This window comes from Rhagoletis zephyria, unplaced genomic scaffold (genome assembly GCF_001687245.7).
Source record: "Rhagoletis zephyria isolate East Lansing unplaced genomic scaffold, Rhagoletis_zephyria_1.1 Rzeph_scaffold_02304, whole genome shotgun sequence".
Taxonomy (NCBI): Eukaryota; Metazoa; Arthropoda; class Insecta; order Diptera; family Tephritidae; genus Rhagoletis; species Rhagoletis zephyria.
This window is the reverse complement of record NW_016159388.1, coordinates 3,601-18,590: the sequence shown is the minus strand read 5'-3', so window position 1 is coordinate 18,590 and position 14,990 is coordinate 3,601. Positions and strand designations below refer to the sequence as shown.

The following is a 14,990-nucleotide window of genomic DNA, read 5'->3' as shown; positions in this document are numbered from 1 at the left end:
TTTAACTACACGTATGCATGTACGTAATTTATGTATATGTAGATACATATATATATATTTTCCACCATAATTCATATATTTGTGCATATTCCCAAATTCCTTCCAACCGAAAAGCATTTGCTTGCATTACTTACATATACATATGTACATATGTATGTACGCTGTATGCATAACAAAATGCATACCCAAAACAAACGCGAAAAATATCTCCCATACAACGTCGTTGAAAATTTTTCGCGAAAAGTTTATCGCGATAAGCTGTTGTGAGTGATCGCGAATGGATTCTTTGCATCGTTTTTCTTATTTATGAGAGGCCGACATCGGCAATGCTCGGACTTCTCATATTCGAGTGAGAGGAAATTTCTTTGCTTTTTTCGATCGCGAATGAAAAGCAGCGAAAATTTTTTTGTCGATCGCATTCCGAATGTGAGAGATGATAAATTTGTTTGCATTTTTCACTCGCGATAAAAGAATGCAAAAATAGACTTGGAATATTATCGATCGCGATAAATCTCGTAAAAGGATGAAAACGAATAATCATAAATGAGAATTTCCGAACCCNACTTATAACACTTGCTAGATTTGGTTGCTAGTAACCCACCCGCTGTTTTTGTATTTTCAGTTTTCTTTGGTAGACAGGGCATTCCTTGCTGAAAATGCTATGACCTGTATCGAGCTTAAAACCAAGATCTTTATTTGCATCCGCACAATTTCCACAGACAGGATTTGTTACCTGTGTACTACACTCATCAGATTTATGTTCACCCAAACATAGACCACATCTTAACTTCTTAGTGCATGTATTTGCGTTGTGATTGTACCCTGAGTNCATTCCTTGCTGAAAATGCTATGACCTGTATCGAGCTTAAAACCAAGATCTTTATTTGCATCCGCACAATTTCCACAGACAGGATTTGTTACCTGTGTACTACACTCATCAGATTTATGTTCACCCAAACATAGACCACATCTTAACTTCTTAGTGCATGTATTTGCGTTGTGATTGTACCCTAAACATTTGAAACATCTTTTAACATTTAGCCCATCATATACGCCACACTGATCCCACCCGATGTTAATCTTCTCCCGTTTTAGCACTTCCAAGTATTTCTCATGTTCAATTTCGATGATTGCGCTAAAGGTGCTAAAGGNAAGATCTTTATTTGCATCCGCACAATTTCCACAGACAGGATTTGTTACCTGTGTACTACACTCATCAGATTTATGTTCACCCAAACATAGACCACATCTTAACTTCTTAGTGCATGTATTTGCGTTGTGATTGTACCCTAAACATTTGAAACATCTTTTAACATTTAGCCCATCATATACGCCACACTGATCCCACCCGATGTTAATCTTCTCCCGTTTTAGCACTTCCAAGTATTTCTCATGTTCAATTTCGATGATTGCGCTAAAGGTGCACACCGAGCTATTATTTCTTCTTTGTTTAAAAACTTTCACACATTTTATAAAAGCATTTTTCAGAAATTCGTTTTGTGATTTTATTTTAGCAATTATTTCGACATCGTTGTATTCTTCGCTCATATTGGTGACTCTAATTTTTGGGTTAATAACTTTAGATTCTCTGATTTCGTAAACTTGAGAATCTAATCTATTTTGTAGGGTTGTTTTAATTTTTTCCTTTTCCGAATTGTCGTCTGCCCTAATAACAACTGACCCATTGGATTTATCTATCACCTTATTAATTTTCATGTCAGTGGCATCTATCTTATTTAGGTCTTTTTTTGTTACGCCAACACTTTGTTTTGATTTTGGCTTAACAATAATAGGCGGGACACTTTTTAAAGCATTAGCATACGATATAATGCTGTTACCATTGTTTGTGTTTTGTTCACCAACTTATTTCACCTCTTTAATTATCTCCTCTCTTTGCTTAGACAAACCTTCAGCTAATTTCTCTAAGTAATCTTTATTAAAAATGCACAAGTTTTCCACCCTCTCAATTAAATCATCTTTCTCCTTTTTTTAAAGTCTCCATTACCCTCTTAATTTCTTTCTCATTGCTAGCTACTAATTCCTTGATTTCCCTATTATGATTGTTTATTAGGCTTTCGAATTCCGTTTTCTGTTCGCATATATTTATTTTGTTGCTTTCCGCTATTGATATCATTTGTTTGAGCGCATAATCAACATTCGATATGTATGTAACACAGTCATCACACATGAATCTCAAGTAGGGGCAATTTACTAAACCTTGCAAACAGTAGTCATCTATAGATGCACACGCTTTGGTTTTGTGATAGACTCTACCACACACACCCGCACAGTGCAATCCAGTTTTATCTCTTATGCCTTTTCGGCACTTGTGACACTCTTCCATTATTCATTCACTCAGCCACCGCGCTTTGNATTATTCACTCAGCCACCGCGCTTTTGTTTACCGTTTTGTTTATTTTGTGCAAAAGAAAGTGGAATTAGAAAAATTATTATTTAGAGTTCAACTCTTGAATTCAATATTTTTCACTTGTTTAAAAATATTTCATTACTGGTATAGAGTCACTATCTCGTAAAACCATCAGCCGAGTTTATACATGAATATAAGTTTGAAATATCTCGATTTATAAAAAGTTATTGCAGAGTAATCAAATGCACGTCTATTCACGTTGTTGATCATGTCATCTCGTCAGCGTTAGGCATTTGCCTTGTCAATTCACATTATAATTCCACTTATTTCATTATTAAATTAGTTTTAAATTTAAATAATGTTACTTCCTACTTGAATTAAAATTTTGAGTGCCTGGCGCTGATGGATGGGCGAACAGAAGAGGATCTAACGCAAAGAAAGGTACTTGTGAAAATTGGGCCAACATCTCAAGTGACAGTTAATGCATGGTCGGGCATACCACAGGTCACGCATTGTGGACCACTCTTGTTTATTCTATTTATAAACGACTTGCCTAACTGTTTTAATTTTGCAAACTGTCTGATGTCTGCAGGTGCTGTTAAACTTTTTTCAGTTGTGCGTGATCTCTCAGATCGTAATCGTCTTTAGCTCGATCTAGATGAATTTTAGCAGTGGTGGTTTTTAAACCTAAATATAGGTAGATGTTGTGTAGTTACGTTCTCGAGGCAGTCTAGTAGTGATATACCTTTTGACTATAAATTAGATAAAAGATTTGGGCATTATTTTTGACTCCAAACTCGCGTTTACAAAACACGTTGACTATATTGTATCTAAATCGTTCTCAATAATAGCCTTTATTAGGCGCAATACTCAAGAGTTCAGAGATCCAGTAACTTTAAAATCCTTTAGTAAGAAGCCGTCCGGAATACTGTTCTATAATATGGAGTCCATATTATGAAGTGGACTCGATCAAAATAGAGAGTTCAAAAGATTTTCACCAAATTCGCTATTTGCAAGTTGCCCTGGCAAGGTTATGTTCCTCCCTATATTGGCAGACGGAAATTGCTGGGTCTCATTATATTTATTTATAAAATAATCAATGGGCACATAAATTGCGCTTATTTAACAAATTTGCTCATATTATATAATCCCCCGCATAATTTAAGAAACAAAAGGCTATTGGTTGGTGCTCTGCATACCACGAATTATGCAAAATGAACCAATTGTTAGATGCATTGAATTGTGCAATACATATTCTAGTGTTATCGATTTTAACTTAAGTATTGATAGATTTAAGAGTAATTTGTTTACAATATTCAAATAGTCTTCACTATGGTTCTCTATGTTCTCTATAAATCCGTATGTACTATTTAAATTTAAAGAAATAAAAAAAATAATAAGTGAAGTTATTGGAGTAATTTATTTCGCTATTAATAAATTTCAGAAATAACCTTATCTACCGTTATGTTAAATTATGGGGTTCTTACGATTTTTTGCGGGTTATAGATAGAAAACTAGGGTAGTCTACTATTTTCCAACAGTTTTACCCATCAACTCCCAGCAGAACAGGCCTTTTTGACCCACTGTTTAAAAAATGACTTATAAATGATTAAAATTTCCACTAAAATATTAAGTGCCAAATTTTCTTAAGGATAACCGAAAGTAATGAAAAATACTACTAATTTCCATCAAGAAGGGGGGACTTTAACCCTGTGTAGAAAAATTTCGATCCGATGGAGCAAAACCTTTCTGGGGTTTGCCCACCACTTGTGAATGCTAACATAGTTTTCACACAGCCACCTAGAACTTGTATACGTCTGTGGGACCCCGCAATAAAATAACTTACTTATTTAAAATCTGTTTGAAAAATATTCAACTCTTTATTAAAAAATACACAAGAACATCAATTTGGGCACTTCTGTTAAAACTGCTTTCTGAGATGTTATCGTTAAAGTCTTTTGGTGTGTGACAACTTTCTTGTTGTTGTAGTAATATGTAAAAAAGGAATATTGTTGTGGTATTGAAAAAAAGTGTTATATATTCTGTAGTAGTAGTTCCTTCAAGCGATGCATTTCATGAAAATTTTGTACAAAATTCCTTAGGCGCCGAACGCCGCCGCCGCCGCGCCGATATTTTCGTAGCTCGGTGGCGGCGCGTGAGTAATGACAAAAAACGGCGGCTTGGCTCGGCGGCGTATACCTCTATACTGTGTATGGAAGAAAATGTGCGAACAAAAAATTGCCAAAAATGTATTGCAAGTCAAAGCTTCTTGTACTAAAAATTAATGGGCTACTAAACTGCATACTTAAAACTATTCCAGAAAATCTGATTAAAATGTTTTAAATTGTCATGAACATTTATTAAAATTCGTCGAATTTTTTTAAATGGTCTACAAATTTTAAATTTTGATTTGAATGCCTTTTTGAGATAGTAATTTATATTTTCCTAAAAAAATAATAAACATTTTTCAATTTTTTTCTCTATGTTTTGTTTTAAGGGCCATACCATTGTGACTAGTAGGACATTTTACTCCAGGATGTGATCAATTGTGAATTTTAACTATGTCGTCGGAACTTATACAACAGCGAGAGATATTTTTTAATATAGAACGATAACTAATGTATAAAATTGCTTTAACCCAAATATCAAACGATTTCTTAGATTTATGTAACTATCATTTCAATGGATGTGACTAGTGGGACACGAAAAAGAACTCTATTTTACCTTGGTGCACTCAAAGATGAATTTTAGCCAAAACACTAATTTTCACGAACGATGTATTTGCGTTGTAAAATATGAATTATACGCTTTCGTTTTCAATAAAAATGAGGTTTATATAATCTTCATAAAAATATTAAAAAATATTTAAAGTTGTGACTGGTTGGGCATCTCCTTATGATTGCTGTAAAGTAATTATGCATGAAATAAAAATTTCCATAGACAAAAATTACAACTTCTTTTGATTTTTAATATTTTCCTACAGGTTAATGAAATATAGTAATTTAAAAAGAGGTTACTACTGAAATAGAGATATATTTAAATTTATGTGGTTTTCGTCTTTTCAATGGAATGACACTTAAATAAAATTGTATTAAGCCTTTTTATTCTAAAATAAAAACTGTATGTTCTGATTCGATGCTTCAGAAATGCCCAGATTTTCGGCCACAGAAATCTGGTCACGGTAAATATATATCTATGTCTAAAAATGCAGCCGCGCTTCAACTCCGCAGAGCCTTGGTTTAAGGTTTTTTCTTAACAGCGATCGCCCCCTGGCTAGCAATGGCAAACTTTCGAGTGTATTTCTGCTATGAAAAACAGCTTCTCATAAAAATACAATCGCCGTTTGGAGTCCGCGTAAAAATGTAGGTCCCTCCACGCACGCCACAAATTGGAGGAGAAGCTCGGCCAAACACTAACTTATCGCACACCTAGATCTAAAAAGCGATGAATTCAAAAAAAAATTTAGGACGATTTTTTTGCATAAATCAATTCATATGAATTATCTCCAATTGATGCAAAAATTGGTTATTCATGGTTATGTACACTTACTAAAAAACTACGGTTACACCAGTTTTTAGATTAATCGCGTTGAATCTGTAAGATCCACAAGCAGTTACATTTCCAGATCTGAATTTTGAGTTAGCTCTCTTAAGACCTAGATGTGCGATACGTGTAGGCGTCAATCTATTATTTTTAAGGTAAAACTGCATAATTTTTTTTCTTTGATGGCAACTACGTGAGTTGTAATTTTGCCCTTATAAAGAATTAATGAAATTTTTTTATCAAGAAAATAAAACGCTGTTAGTTACATTCGTAGTTCAGTTTAGGTTATTATGATCGGTAAAGTGCTAGCTGGTTTTCTAGACATAAGAACCATTCAAAAAACCACTTTCAACTGTGTCAAAATCTCTGAAGTTTACCAATATTTTTTCGAAAGTCGAAAGTGAATAACTTGCAAGGAGATGAAAGTAATTTTCTTGGCGCGCAACGTAAATAAAACGATAACGTAACTCATTGGACAACCTCTTACTAGCTAAATGAATGTATTTATATATGTATGAAAATTTACCTCAGAGAACGACTGCAAGCATTGTGAGAGCTGTGAGTATAGCGATACCAAGAGACTTTCTTTATATTCATCCTGACCATTCAAACAGGATAGAATAAATCCTAAGAAAGGTTGATAGTTTAACGACAACTTTTTGACCCAGTTTGTTGAGTTTAATCCACCATATGATTGGTTTATTGCGATACTAGTAATTCTATCGCGTTCTTCACCATTGGTCATACAATTATTTTCTGTTTTAGGAAGCTTTGTAAAAAAATGCATGCTCTCAAGTGCACGTCCAGCAACGCGGAGGACCCGACCTTTAACTGCTGGAGTGAGTTTGGACACTAGAGGAGCTATTAACCAAGTTGATTGCTTTTCGCGACACATTTCCTTTTGTCCATGTGCAACTGATACGTTATCTCTCTGAAAAACGTCAATTGCTGCTTTAGCTACTGTATCTAACCAATTGTTCAGTTCAGATGGATTGTTCATTGATTGGCGATACATTAGTTCCAAATCTAACCATGATATTCGAAGAGTCCACTGTTCAAGGTTTTCCAAGATCCGAACAATCATCGATCTTTGATCCATTTCCGATATTATGTTATATTCAGCTTCAGGATAGCATATCATGTATAACACTCGTTGGACTTGTTTTGTTGTAAGCATATCATCAATAATCATTTCACATAAATTATCTGCATGTTTCAAACAGCGCTCTAAAACGTGTTCTTGTGAACAAATTTGTTTCAGGACGTGGTTCGCAAATTCCAGCAAAGATATTTGTTCTAAGGATTTGGTGCTGCTAGTCCCAGAATTCGGTTGATTAATATCTTGATCAATGACAGTACCGATATTTGATAAATCACTTGTACCAAGTATTTGACTCAAATCTGCGGGACGATCGTTCGTTTTTGGTGTACTTCCTGGATGCACTGGTGTATTAACACCGCTACGTTTTCCACTATTTAATACCACAGCAGTGCTAATAGGTACCGTTGGCGTTTTCAGATCAACGACAATTAGTATCGCTTTAATTACTGCTAAAACAGCCTGTATTGGAATATTTTTATGTGCGCCGACTAATAAGTGACGATCGCAACTTAACTTTATGCTGAATGCAGCACCCACCATGTTTATTGGATTCGGCGAAGTGCTGACCGAGTACATTCTTGGCTGTGGTATTTCAATAGTCTTAAATAACTTTAAAACTAAATGGCAGGTAAGGCGTGCTCCAGCCTCGGCATCAGTGGTAAATTCACCGCCAACTGGGTAAGCATACGCTAAAGTAGGAAGAGCGAACTTCAGCACAAAATCAGCTAAGGAGAAGCAGTGCCTCGCCACCAAAATGCAAATGAAAACTGCTAATGAATTATGAATTTTGTTGTCATATATATCAACTTGTTCGAAAAGATGAGGGTATCGAAGATTCTTTGAAGCATTACAAATGCTTTGGAGTGCAGCTATCCATTCTTCTGAAAGAGTGTTGCATGCAGCTGTTAACTCAGCACATAAAATGGCAATTTCATTTAAACGATCATTATCAGTTTCCTGACAAACAGCTAAAATAGCATTTGAAACGAAGCTATAAACGTTGGATGTTGAGTCTTGTAATTGGCGAATCCAATTGAATTCTATTTTTGCACCCCGTCTTGGTGATATGAATAACTCTTGTAAAAAATTTGTATTATATGCCTGCGGAACCGCGCTAAAAATATAAAATATTATAGTAACTTAAAAGGAAAAAACGTAAAATAATACCTTAATTGTTCTGGAGAGTTGTAGATATCTTTAAAAGTCTTCATAACTGCAATTATCGAATAAAATTCTGGCTCAGTATCCTTCGATTTAAGCAAAGTGCACATTTCATATATATCGGACAGGTAAGCGAGGATACACCGTTCCGCAGAACTGCATTCTTTAGGATTATTCACATGTTTTATGGTTTTGCATAAACCTTCAAACACTGTTACAGTTTCTTCCGTGCTTAGCAGGAGGCATGAATGGTATCTACGCAGTATTCCAACAATATAAAGAGCTAAGGAAGTTGTGTACAATCGAACCAAATTGGATTTCTTACATTGTAATTGATTTTCAATTTCAGGTAGTTCTTTTAATATATGGTCGCAAAATTCCAACAAGCTATATATGTTCAGAGCCATTTCCATTAGATCAAACAGAAAAGCAACATGTTCCTGAACCGGCAAGTAGTTGTTATTTCCAGCAGCAAAACCATTAAGTTGTTCTAAAACAATAACCGCACACTGAGATGTAACCACATGCTGTTCAAAATAAGCCATGCTCTTGCATTTACTTGTAGTGGCCTCAAAATTAAACTCATTTCGAGAATGTTTTTTTACTTTTCCCCCTTCTGCAACGTCAATGCTGAACTTTTTAGAAAAAAGTTTGCTGATTTCCTTTGACATTTTTTTTACAGCATGTTTCTTTTCATCTCTTTCCTTGCCAACACCAAACAGCAAAATATACCGTTGGTTACACTCGTTACTATAAGATACACAAGTTTCATCTTGAGGTATAGGGAAATGTTTGGTATATATATAATGGCGTGAAATAAGAGTTTCGTTCAAATCAATTTGTGAATTGTCGGGTAATTTCGGACTGTCAGGTGTTTCCAGGGCACTTTGTTGGCCCTTTTCTTTGATATTTTGTAGTAACTTTCCTAAATCATCATCAACATTTGAGTCATCGAATTCACTGTGTTTAAAATCTAAGGCGGTGGTAAACTCATCGTCGAAATTGTGAGAAGGCGATGCTTTGTTATCAACTGACTCCGCCCCGCATACTGGGGATGCCTCATTTTTGGTCACATTGTCTAATTCAGTAATGGGATACTCTCTTAAAAGGTCGCCCCTAGAAATCAAAGTGTGCATATAAGCATTATGCGAAAATACGTCGAAACGTATTAATGTGCTGAAAAGATGCACAAGATTTATAAATTGTGTACGATTTTGGATTGAACCATTTTCGTCTAAAACTGGAGCATCTCGGTCCAAAAAATCCATCAACACCGATTGAAATACTGGAACGCCGCCAATTAAGCCTACTCCTGAGTTGACTGAATCTTTTTCATCTAGAGAATTGGAATTATGGATATAATCATTTTCCATGTTTGAAGTAACTTCAATTTGTCGCTTATCCAATAAAATAGCAACAGCTATGGCTCGATGCTCCCCCCACCTAAAATACATAAAATATATAAGTTTCCTTTCGCTTGGTTAATAATAAAATAAAGTACCTCTGGTTGGATACAGCCCATTCACAAAGTATTTTTACAGTTGAAGCGTCTTTTGCAGGATTGTAAGGTATACTTTTGATTTTTTCCTCAGAATTATTGCTTGCATCGTTATGTGGAAAAATTTTTGAGTACAGCGAATTTATATTATTGTCTTTATCCCTACGATCAAAACAATGCGTATCCATATGATCGAGGATATTCAGCAGATGGGTAAATGAATTTACTTTAGAACTACGCCATTTTTCAGCAAACCAACGCCTTTGGGCATGTTTAGAGCGTAGAGATATTTCTGTCTCCGCCATTTGGAGCTGTTTTCTTATGTTGATATTAGATTTTTCACACTTAAATGGCATTGGTAATTCGGAAGGAACTAAAGGAATATGGTCAAGTGAGCTGCCCCATATTGTAGATGCTGCTCGACTTTCATTAACTCCATTCCATACCAATGCTGTAGGACATTCCAAGGTTATTGTTTGAAGAATCGTGCTTAAATATAATAAAATATCGCGGTGGTGGGGGCAATTAACGCAGTCATTCAAAGATGCATGTGCAGCATTCGTCAAAAATTTGTTTTCCTCTACTGCATCAACTTCCATATTCGCTCCGGTGGACTCAATTGTCTTGCTCATTGTAGGAGTTTCAACATTTAATTCCAATAACGCCGTTACATTTTTTGATACTAATATTGCTAATTTTCTGCTTAAACGCTCTGATTGGACAAAATCCGGAATGTATTGTAGTGCAAATACGAGTATTAACTTTTTTAAAGATATATCGAAAGATAACTGTGAACGAAATTTTTCTATGAGTTCTAGAATCCAGTTAAGAAACTCCTGTCGATCAAGTAATGACTCTTCGTGCATATACTTGCAAAGTCGGGTGCAGTATTTCCAATACTTCAGGGCATTTCGACAATCTTCAAAATTACTTCCAATTCCGGATATAGGAGAAGTAGAGCTGGTACACGTGGTGCCAGCTGAGCTGCCTGAAGCAGTATTCCCAATATACGATGAGCAAGAGGTTGTGGATATTGAGCTCATGGTTAGCGGACTGTGAGCCGTTACTGGACTGTTTACAGCAGGAGAAGAAACAACTTGGCTTGAAGAGACACCATGGACGGTATTATTGTAAGTGTGTGCATTTTTTTCGAATCCAACTGAAAGTAAGTTAGTTATTACAAATAGATTTAAATTAAATTGAATTATTTCTTACGTTGAAAATATTCATGAAGCTTGGGAAGAAGCTCCCTCATAAATTTTATTATATTACTCGTCCACTCTACGGCTGGGTCATATATACTTCGCTTTTTGTTTTTTGACTCAGTGAAACTAACAGTGTAAGCTGCACTTAACTTAATAAACCAAGCTGCACGTTGCATATTAACTTGATTATCACAAAGAATAATAAAAATTTCTTCTTTTTTATTAAATGAAGGTGCTTTCTTTGCTAAACTCAGTAATGGCTTATTCCCAGCGAGATCTTTGAACCAAGCATCTAAGGCGCCTTTTGTCCGCGGGGAAACTGGCCAGAAATTGTCTTTACAGTTTATTTGTTGCTTTTTTCTTACGGTATCTTGTAAAGTCATCAATTCTTCTTTCTTTGATAAAACAGAATTAAAAAAAGAACCAACTTTATGGGCATTCATGTTTGAATTATGAGCGGTTCCAAACTCATCTGCCAAAGGTGGAGTTGTTGCAAATCCATGTTTAACATTAGTCGGAGTCAATTCATCTTCACGTTGCTTTGCTTCCTGAGGATACACATCCGGTGGCCCCAAACGAGATCTTTTCAAAGGCCTCTTTTCTTGTAGCAAAGACAACATTTAAAAAAACCAGTGATACAAATTATACGCCCTATAAAACCTTAGATATTCCCCTTCGTACGAAAACAGCTAGATATGAAACTATACGAGTAAATACAAGCACATACTCGATACTTCTCGCTCATTCCCAAGAGCTTTTGGTCATTATACAAATATGAAAGGCCATACACACGCTTCGATTTATCGGACACTCAGTTGGCCAACCGACAGAATTAAGCTGAATNATACGCCCTATAAAACCTTAGATATTCCCCTTCGTACGAAAACAGCTAGAAATGAAACTATACGAGTAAATACAAGCACATACTCGATACTTCTCGCTCATTCCCAAGAGCTTTTGGTCATCATACAAATATGAAAGGCCATACACACGCTTCGATTTATCGGACACTAAGTTGGCCAACCGACAGAATTAAGCTGAATTTAGTCAAGAACGTAAACCTACCGGTACGTAAACCCGAGTCAGCTGACACGATCTGTCTTACCAAAGCGCCATGTAAATGAAAACTCAACACCGCAGAATTTTTCTGTAGTTGTAGTAGCGCATNGCGCCATGTAAATGAAAACTCAACACCGCAGAATTTTTCTGCAGTTGTAGTAGCGCATAAATCANAATGAAAACTCAACACCGCAGAATTTTTCTGTAGTTGTAGCCCGTAGCGCAGAAATCTGCGGAATTTAGATTTTTCCGTGTCAGCTGATTTCTCCTTCTTTAGATGGTTGCCACTTCGTCAGTTTTACAGATGGTAAAAAAGTTATAAGTTCCTATTCAAAATATGTTTAAAATATTTGAAATTTACTATTGAATAAAGTTTTGTTGAAATCTAAGCAGTTTATATTTTGCTAAAATCTATTATAGCACGAAAAATTTACNTTTGCTGTGCCAAATGCAGAGTAAAATTTTGACAGTTGAAAAACCAAACAAACGCTCGTGGGAAAGCTTTATTTTTGTGTGNCCGTGGTGAGACGGGGTGGAAAAATTTGCTATGGTGTACAAATAAATTGAATTTTGCTGTGCCAAATGCAGAGTAAAATTTTGACAGTTGAAAAACCAAACAAACGCTCGTGCGAAAGCTTTATTTTTGTGTGTTGCTGAAATTCTTAAAATTTATATTTATTTTATAATTTCAGCTTTCATTTTCATGTTCACTCCTTATTACCGCCAAGCAATATTATGTGTATACAGGGTTATAAGCTGTCAAATTTTTACCTAGCCCCATGAGCTAGGTAAAATTTTGACGTTCGTATTCTCCACGAGAAGTGTCAAATTTTTACTTTGATCCGTCAAAATTTTGTATTTTCTATCAATTGGCACAGGGCCCCAGGTGGTAAATCATTATGCAATATTACAAGCTGTTATCGGCTGGCAGTTTCTCGGGAATGAATTCAGGCGAGTGCCAGAGCTGTAAAATTATTGAATCAACATAGTCTGCATTCACTCGGCATTCCTTTCAAAATGTTGATTGTTGGTTTGTATAAATAAAAACTTCTTAAAATATTTGAAAACAAACAAACTATGTTTTGTTATTGAATGGTAGATTGCCATTCAGTATAGAATGTGAATGTTCAGCAGCATTCGCACTCACACATGATTGTATATTTAGAATGAATGCACACTTTTTTTACCATTCAGTACCAATAGCTTGATCCCAGGGTTGATATATTTTATACTTTAAAGTTTGAAATTATCTGGAATTGAAACAAAAACAAATATTTTATTTCAATGTATATGTACTTATGTATTGAAGTTTTCTGCCACTAACCTAAAGCCAATGACTCGTGCAATATTATTCCAAACCAACTTATCGCAACCGTAGAGCAAAACAGACACATCTTGATATGTATACATATACATCATCGATTGTAGACATTTTTTCGCAGAAGAATATACAAAATTGATTTATCACAATTATTTTTGTACTAAATATTTTTTTCAAAGTATACAGTGATCCAGGTAGCCAAAACAAAAAATGTAAACATGCTTATTTGACATTTTGTTTGAATGTATTGGTTGATATTTTTTCACAGTTGTCGTTTTCGTTAACCCAAATGAAATCCAAATTAAATATTTTCTTATAATGAAAAATATTTTCAAGTCACATAAAATAAAATAACGAGAAACACGAAATTCCAAGCAAATGAAGCGTGAAGAGTTAGCAACTATGACCGTATGAAGTTCCAACATAAGTCAAACCGTGTTCTGAACACAACTTTGAGTGAATAATGGACTTTGTAAAATGGTCCCATCCATTAGGCGGTAAAAGAAGTATTACTTAGCTTATGGTAGAACCTTCAAATTTTCAAATGCACGTAATTTGTGTATATTTGTTCAGCCGATTATTCACATTTGAAAGAGGATAATGCATGAATTAATGCAAGTAAAGACGGTTTATGCAGATAAGCGAGCGCATTTGTTAACCGTATAAAATATATGTACATATATACACATATGCATGTATTTATATAAAAATATTCAGAATGACGAGATGAACTAGTTCAGCCCTCTCTGTTTGTAAACACGCTAACTCGAACAAAATTTAGTTATTTTAACGAAAGTCGGTGTCGAAGTTGCCTTTGGTATAATTTAGGTTAGTGTTAAATTTTGTCGAAATCTGCCAATAACCACGCCCACCTCCCATATAGTAATTAAAAATATTTTTATTATAATTTGTTTTACGAATTTTGCTGTTCAAATTTACATTTCAAATATATCAACAAACATTTGTAGGTACTTTTGCACCAGTTGTTGCCTATGGGTTAATGACAAAAAAATCCTATATATTCACAACATTTCATGTATTAGTTTTCAAATAAGCATATTGTCAATGGCTGGTTTGCTGTATACTGTGATTTTTTTCAGTTTTCAAATTTGAAAACTTTCAAAACAAAATTTCAGAAGGGTTCCTGGTTTTTTTTTAAGGGGTTGAGGAGTTCCATTACTTTCAGCAACTTTTTTTAATTAACTATTAATTTAAATGTTTCCTAAACATATTTACAACGCAGTTCTGCAAGAGGGTACAATAACTTTTTTTCACATAACGTGTATTTGGAACAACCAAAATTAATCGATATGGATACATACATTTATGTTCGTATGTACTACTTATGTATGTATATATACATGAAAATGCTCAGAATAAAAAGAGAAGATGATTAGTCCATGTCCGTTTATTTGCGTACACGATAACTCTAGCAAAAGTTGAGATATCTCAACCAAATTCTGTACGAGGGTTTTTTTATCTAGGGCAGCAGGGTATTGAAAATACAAAAGTCGAACAATAACCTGGTCCCTCTCATAAAATGGTAATTTCGAAAAATGCCAAAACTACAATATTTCCTTAATTACAGGAACCAAATTGCTGAAAAAAAGCCATGTTTATTATTATAGTTTTGGAAAATGGACATGGGATATATTGCTAGCTTTAAACATCAATTTGCTCAAAACATACGTTTAGAACAGTGTGCAAGCTTCTACCACATGTGTGGTAGATCA

The 14,990-nt window shown here is 34.8% G+C and overlaps 2 protein-coding genes across 3 annotated transcripts in view; both read right to left on the bottom strand.

Annotated features, from left to right (window-relative positions):
• The window catches only part of kto (mediator complex subunit kohtalo), a 76,613-nt gene extending 65,024 nt beyond the window's left edge, over positions 1 to 11,589 (bottom strand). Inside the window, exons 1-4 of the mRNA XM_017620948.1 lie at positions 10,888 to 11,589; positions 9,676 to 10,831; positions 8,181 to 9,617; positions 6,438 to 8,127 (exon numbers count right to left, since the gene is read on the bottom strand). Of these exons, the coding sequence (XP_017476437.1) occupies positions 6,438 to 8,127; positions 8,181 to 9,617; positions 9,676 to 10,831; positions 10,888 to 11,497 (4,893 nt within the window). The 5' untranslated portion in view covers positions 11,498 to 11,589. The remainder of the gene's footprint in view (positions 1 to 6,437; positions 8,128 to 8,180; positions 9,618 to 9,675; positions 10,832 to 10,887) is intronic.
• LOC108366523 (uncharacterized) lies at positions 583 to 1,823 on the bottom strand. Of its 2 annotated transcripts, XM_017620947.1 has the most exons (4): positions 1,686 to 1,823; positions 1,245 to 1,481; positions 734 to 777; positions 590 to 666 (listed from the first exon to the last, which is right to left on the bottom strand). In XM_017620947.1, exons 1-4 carry the CDS (start codon positions 1,714 to 1,716, stop codon positions 619 to 621), a joined length of 360 nt encoding a protein of 119 aa, XP_017476436.1. In that variant the 5' UTR covers positions 1,717 to 1,823; the 3' UTR covers positions 590 to 618. The 2 variants fall into 2 exon arrangements, with proteins under 2 accessions (XP_017476435.1, XP_017476436.1); XM_017620946.1 differs by having other exon boundaries at positions 583 to 777.
• Positions 11,590 to 14,990: the final 3,401 nt, after the last annotated feature.

Bases quoted from the DNA above. Each gene is read 5' to 3' on its own strand.
- LOC108366523 (XM_017620946.1), bottom strand. From the start codon at position 1,716: ATGAAAATTAATAAGGTGATAGATAAATCCA. The intron at 1,482-1,685 runs ATGGGTCAGTTG...AATTTCTGAAAA, and splicing joins TAAGGTGATAGATAAATCCA to ATGCTTTTATAAAATGTGTG. The intron at 778-1,244 runs GTCTATGTTTGG...AGTTAAGATGTG, and splicing joins CACTAAGAAGTTAAGATGTG to GTCTATGTTTGGGTGAACAT.